The sequence below is a fragment of the Branchiostoma floridae genome, chromosome 8 (genome assembly GCF_000003815.2).
Source record: "Branchiostoma floridae strain S238N-H82 chromosome 8, Bfl_VNyyK, whole genome shotgun sequence".
Lineage (NCBI taxonomy): Eukaryota > Metazoa > Chordata > Leptocardii > Amphioxiformes > Branchiostomatidae > Branchiostoma > Branchiostoma floridae.
In genome coordinates, this window is record NC_049986.1 from 10858608 (window position 1) to 10864953 (window position 6346).

Genomic DNA, 6346 nt, shown 5'->3' on the forward strand with positions numbered 1-6346 from the left:
GTAATTGCAAAATTCCCGATCACAAATTTCGCAGACGTGAGGCATACTTTTTGTTCGGCGGACAGAAGGGAAATGATAAGGTATTGATGTGCACACATATATTTGTCGCGCATGAAAGTTTTTAAGGGATCGGTCGTTTATCTTGTATGCATCATGCATCTACGTATGCCGTTACTGCATACGTGGTATTGAAATATTGTTGTCATGAATGAAACGTAGATGCATCCAGGGTGCATACAAGATAAACGACCGATCCCTTAAAAACTTTCATGCGCGACAAATATATGTGTGCACATCAATACCTTATCATTTCCCTTCTGTCCGCCGAACAAAAAGTATGCCTCACGTCTGCGAAATTTGTGATCGGGAATTTGATCGTGCGTTCAACCTCGAGCGTCATCTGGAAAGAAAACACCGAGACGAGTCAGGTGTTGCCTCGGGAGAAGTCGTCGTTGATGCCGAGACGGGCTCTTACCGGGAGCGCGATGTTTTCGACGACTCCGACGTGTCGTCTGAACACGATACGGACACGGTTGGTTCCGAAGGTTCGACGGTGTCACAGGATGAAGGAAGCGTATCAGATGCCGAATCTGTGATGGGCTCCGAGCAGGGAGACTCCACAGAAGAAACCGACAGCGAACAAAGTGGTTCCGAGAGTGATACCGGGACAGATGTGTCCTCAGGGACGGTTTCGTCTGATGAAAGTGAACGCACTGGCTACGACAGCGGCTACCACAGCGGTGACGAGGAGGAGTGGACACTCTATCGAGACTTGACCATCGCACTACCTCACCAGCCAGGCGATGTTCCTCAAAGTGTCATCAAACAGACGAAGCGCGCTGGCAAAAAGTTTTATCTAATAGAGTTCGCTGCGTTGCCTCGTTACAGTAATGAGATTGTACACAGCAAGAACTGGGTCTCAGAACAGACATTGATGAAAAAATATGGTTACCTCGTCCTGAAGTAATGTGAGGTCGCCATATCGCCTGCAGTACAGCTTTTCTTTCCTAATGTCATACCATGTTTGACATACAGGATCGGACGAGATGTACATTGGTTATGAATTCCTTGATACATTTTTTATGGACGTCAAGTGATAGTAAAGTCTTAAGAAACAGGATCACCGTACACTCCTGTCTTTTGTATTGTTGTGTTGATATATGCCTAGTACATAACAGGCACGTACATGGCAAATACGTATGCGTTACTTAACACGAATATACTTACTCCGGAGCAAAACGTATAGCTACTCCAAAGCAATGTTTCACTGCATGTACATATAGATGGTATATGTTCGTACGTACATGACAAATATACATACTTACAACAAATATACTTACTCACTTACTCCGGAGCATACTCCGGAGCAGTTTCTTTTACTCCGGAGCAGTTTTCTTTTACTCCGGAGCAGTGTTTTTACTCCGGAGCAGTTTTCTTTTACTCCGGAGCAGTGTTTTTACTCCGGAGCAACACGTATAGTTACTCCAAAGCAATGTTTCACTGCATGTAGATATAGATGGTATATGTTCGTACGTACATGACAAATATACATACTTACAACAAATATACTTACTCACTTACTCCGGAGCATACTCCGGAGCAGTTTTATTTTACTCCGGAGCAGTTTATTTTACTCCGGAGCAGTTGAACGGGAAAATCACATGTTGTCATGTTTTCTTTGTTTTTATTTTGTGACTTAGAGACTTGACCAGGCCAAATAAGGACATGCCTTTCACGATTGGGGAGGGGGAGGTTCATTTGGGGTGAGGTGGGGTTGTCGTCGTTACCTTGCTCCGCCTGAATATAAGATATCTGACCCCTGACCTGCTCCACCTGAATAATGATGTGACTTATGACCTCTGACCTGCTCCTGAATACATAATATCTGACCCCTGACCTGCTGCGCCTGAATAACTAGTTTCTGACCTCTGACCTGCTCCACCTTGCTCCACCTGAATAATGATAGTCAGCGTGCTGACTATATACTACTAATGCTTCAACGTGTCTTCACTTTGACATATTACCCCAAGATCATCAGTCGCTGTGCATAGTTATTTACTCAAAACAATGAAATAACTTATTGGCCGAAGAATTTTGCTTGTGATAAAAAATGCTATGTCGAGTGTCGATTAAGTAAGCAAAGCAAAATATTTTTAGCCAAAACTGTGTTTAAATGCTATTTAGGTACTTCACCAGCTTTGAAAAAACATGAACCACCACATGCACTTACTTTAAAATCTTGGTCAGGTGCATAAAAGCCGAAATATTTCCATAGCCGAAGAACTCGTGTAGAGTATCGTGTGTGGCCACGTTGAGGTTCTCGTGTTGATACAAAAGTCCGTACAGGAAAGAGATCCTATAATTGTTCAGGACAAAAAGGGCTGAAAAAGTGGCTTTATGGTATGCTAATTCATATAGTGCATTTGCATAACTGCATGATGTACAAAATAACAGACAAAGTCTTTGACATAACAGTGTCATGTCGTTCTCAGCTTCCAACGGCTATGCCTAATTACAACAATAAAAATATCATAATATTTTTTTCTGAATCAAACTTTAACTGTAACTTCATGCACAGTTTTCGACTGTTCAACTCCATTCATCGTAAATGAATGAGCAATCTACTACTTCTATGACGTCACATTTTACAAATAAAACACGTCACTCGATGAGTAGTTGATCATATGTCTCTGCAGAGGATGATTGTAAAGCCGTGATGTAGATGACTTTTGTAGGTTCCATTTGCATAATGCGACGTCACAGAAGCTTTTCATTCCTTTAAAAAACATTAAAAAATAGGGGAACGTTCAGTTCTTGTGTTGGAGATTACAGTTTAAATTTCGGTCATAATAACTTCCACTGACATATATGTAAATTTAGATTTACTTTCTTGTTAAGTTTTCCTATTCTCCAGAACAGTTTACGTACCTCCTGCAAACCTTACTGTCACATCTTTCCGCTGACTTTAACTCCATCAGGTTGAAGACCTTACATCCAAACGTCGTCATGGCATCCTTACATCCACCGTTAGGATCCAGTCGTGCATTTACGCCTTCCACACCAAACGCCTTCAGCATTCTGGGGAGCTTGGCCTTGGCTGCAACCCTTCGTATGCGTTTGGTCACAATAGGGTGGGCAGCGACCTAAATGTTGTCATTGAAAACTCATTTAGTTAAATGTTATATGTTAAATGTTATACATATTTCATAATACGCCCTCCATTAAACGTCATATCCGAGGGACGGCCCTAGCCGAAGCTAGGTGCTCATTTTTCACCTGAGACTGAGTGAAGTGAAGAAAGCCCTTTAAAGTGCTTTTGGGCATGAGCCAAAAGCACTACAGATTACGCCACACGATCTCAATTTTGATTTATCTAACATACCTGTGATGAGACAAGGCTGCGAATCTTTCCCTGAAGCTTCCCCATCAGCAGTGAAGCAAAGAATGTCACGGAGCCGACACAGTGGACAACGGCCTGTATGTCTGGGTTGCCCGTCACCTTTAAACAGAAATGTGCGATAGGCGGTAAGCCTAGATTAACAAAGACATGACTTAGATATATATTCAGTTGAATTCTAATAATAACATTGTGACTTTATATGCTATCTTTCTTAACGTGATCGATATACATATAAAGCAATTTAGATATAAATGCCACGGTGTTGAAAATCAGAAGGCTTAGCTAAAATGATATGCATTATGTATTCATGAAAATGAGTGATGCAAGATATAGCTGTAAAACTAGGTTTACGATAAAAAAATCTTTACCGTAATGATTTTGTCCACGGCAGCGGGGATGTCATACCTGAAAGAATAAATGTAAATGTATTTGCTGTGTGAGAAACAGAAAGTGATAGCATGATTATGTCTATGATATCTTATATATGCAACCTAACCCTCTAGCTCTAACCTAAGCAAAACATTTGAATTCTGAATAATATAATTGAATGTAGGTTTCTCGGATTTAAAGTATTGAATTCCTTTTTGACTGAATTTGTTGGAAGACTCCTGTGTAAAAGTTCTAAAATTCCCCTGACAATGCCAGAGACTGCGTTAGCAGGGGATCCGGAATTTCAGTATGAGTAGAGATTGCAACGTGGAAAAAATCTGTAAATCGTAGGACGACATTTCTTAGCATATTCACACAAAAAAAGAACGTCAAACTTTTAAACTTTGATTTGTGCTACCCCATGGGACCTCCATTCAACGTGCTATCTGAGGGACGGCCCTAACAGAAGCTAGCTAGGTACTCATTTACACGCAAGTGAGGAAAGCCGTGTGGAGTGCCTTTCCCAATGGCACAACATCGGAGCACATCAGCGGTTGTGAACCCGGGACCTCTCGGGTTTGGGCCAAATACCTTACTGATTGCGCCACAAATGTAAATGCCATGAAACATATAGATTACATATGTCTCACCTGGCGGCATCGTCCAGGGTGAACTGTGTGAAGCAAGTCGCCGGAAGGTCACATGACGCCCGCCAGTCCAGCAGCCACACATCGTACTCCCTGGCAACCAGGTACTCCAGAAGGTTTGTATCCACGGTGTCGAGCGTGTAGATACCTTATCGTGTTTTTGATAAGAAGTGACAACAAAACAAAAATGTATGACAAAATATATGGCCTCCTTCATACCTGTCCGTTGATCATTTTTAACCCACTGAAGCAAAACACTAATCTTCAACCAACGAAATATTACCGAGATGGAAAAAATTAAAAAAAAACACATTCAAATCCGTAAAATGTTATGGATTACATGTACTAATTGTTTATGAAACAAAGCCTCCAAATAATTGTTTATGAAACAAAGCCTCCAAATACTGAGATAACAATCATCTATCTTACCACTGGACACTCCCATTCCGTGCGACAGCATCACTGGGCCCTTGGAACCTGCTCTGTAACGGGTGAGCCGCAACTCCAGCTAAAACGGTTAAAAACGGACATCGTGAAATCCTTACATAAGAAAAGATTTAAAATTTAAAAAATCGACAGTCTCAGAACAGCTTAAAAGTTAACTTGTGTAGACGTCAATCTGGATTAAAGTTGAAAAGCAATTTCGAACACAAAAATGGGCTTACATATGTTTAGACTATCTAATTTTCGTCTCTGTGAAGTAACGAACAATGTACTGCTTCTGTGACACCGCAGATATAACACGCAACTTGGTGACAGCACACGGGAATGTGGAAGACATTCTGCAACTTTTGATCCACTGCTCACCGAGACACGTGTTTTACATTCATAACGTGACGTCACAAAAGCAGTGGAATATTCATGCCTTGTCTCAAAGACTTAAGTTGGACAGTCAAAAAAGTCATATGCTCGTATTTGAATTTACGTTCAACTCTGTTTTAGGCACATGAAGTAAAACAATGTTGCCAGTCATCAAATATATTTTTATACGATGAAAGGTCATTCAATGTAAGATACATGAATTCTCATTGTAAACGTAAATCAGAAATTCGAAAACTTAGATCTTTTATCTCTCGCATATCTTTATTTGCAAATCTATCATTAGCACTGCATTGTATATAGATAATAATCAGAAACCTTATTCTTTGCCATTTAAAATTATACATTGTAAAATATGATCGTTCATTTATTGAGACGGGCAGCTTGGAAAACTTTGTAAGTGGGTCGCCAAAAATATGATTATTTCCAATCTGTAAAGGAATGGTCCGTGAGATCATACGTATATAGCATGACACTATCAAAGTCTTCTCAAATATGTCATAATTGTTTAAATGTCTGAGCATAGCAATTAGCATAGCATCAACTTACGTTGTCTTCCGTAAGGAATGGATACATTTCTCGTTTGGCTCCTCTGAGACGCAAGGGTCGTTTTCCTTGAGGGTCTCTGAAGACCCGATCTTGAGTGCCATCCCCCATCGTCGGTCCATAGATGTTCCAGAGACTCTTAGCGAAGAATCCGAAAAACCTGGACATCCATTTGAGTCTCTCCAGTTTCCCATCGACGTTGAGAACCTCCATGGTAGACAACTGGTCCATGAAGTCGCCGACCTTGATTTCTGGAAAGACGAAAAGTGATATATTCAACGTTAGCGTCTGAAATACCCGGTGCAAACGCGGTGAAGTGACCAGGCAAGTGGGAAAATTGTTCAATACCCCGTAGAGTCATGTCAAAATTTTTGAAATCGGCACATGTTGCTTCATTAGCTAATCACTCAGCATTTCAGAGAAAAGGGATGGTAGTTGATCACACAGAAGCAGTGAAGTAGGCCCCACACCCATCCCCTCGCACTAGTAATTGCACACCATATATAAAGATGTAATATATATTAATTTTACATTCGCGGATCCCACTGCGCAAGATGAAGCCCCC

At 41.0% G+C, this 6346-nt stretch overlaps 1 protein-coding gene across 1 annotated transcript in view; it reads right to left on the bottom strand.

Moving 5' to 3' along the window:
- Positions 1 to 6346, bottom strand: part of LOC118421217 — a 31437-nt gene that overhangs the window by 2606 nt on the left and 22485 nt on the right. The window contains exons 13-19 of the mRNA XM_035828382.1: positions 5785 to 6032; positions 4846 to 4924; positions 4420 to 4564; positions 3769 to 3805; positions 3383 to 3499; positions 2929 to 3143; positions 2231 to 2356 (exon numbers count right to left, since the gene is read on the bottom strand). Coding sequence (XP_035684275.1) covers positions 2231 to 2356; positions 2929 to 3143; positions 3383 to 3499; positions 3769 to 3805; positions 4420 to 4564; positions 4846 to 4924; positions 5785 to 6032 — 967 coding nt within the window. The remainder of the gene's footprint in view (positions 1 to 2230; positions 2357 to 2928; positions 3144 to 3382; positions 3500 to 3768; positions 3806 to 4419; positions 4565 to 4845; positions 4925 to 5784; positions 6033 to 6346) is intronic.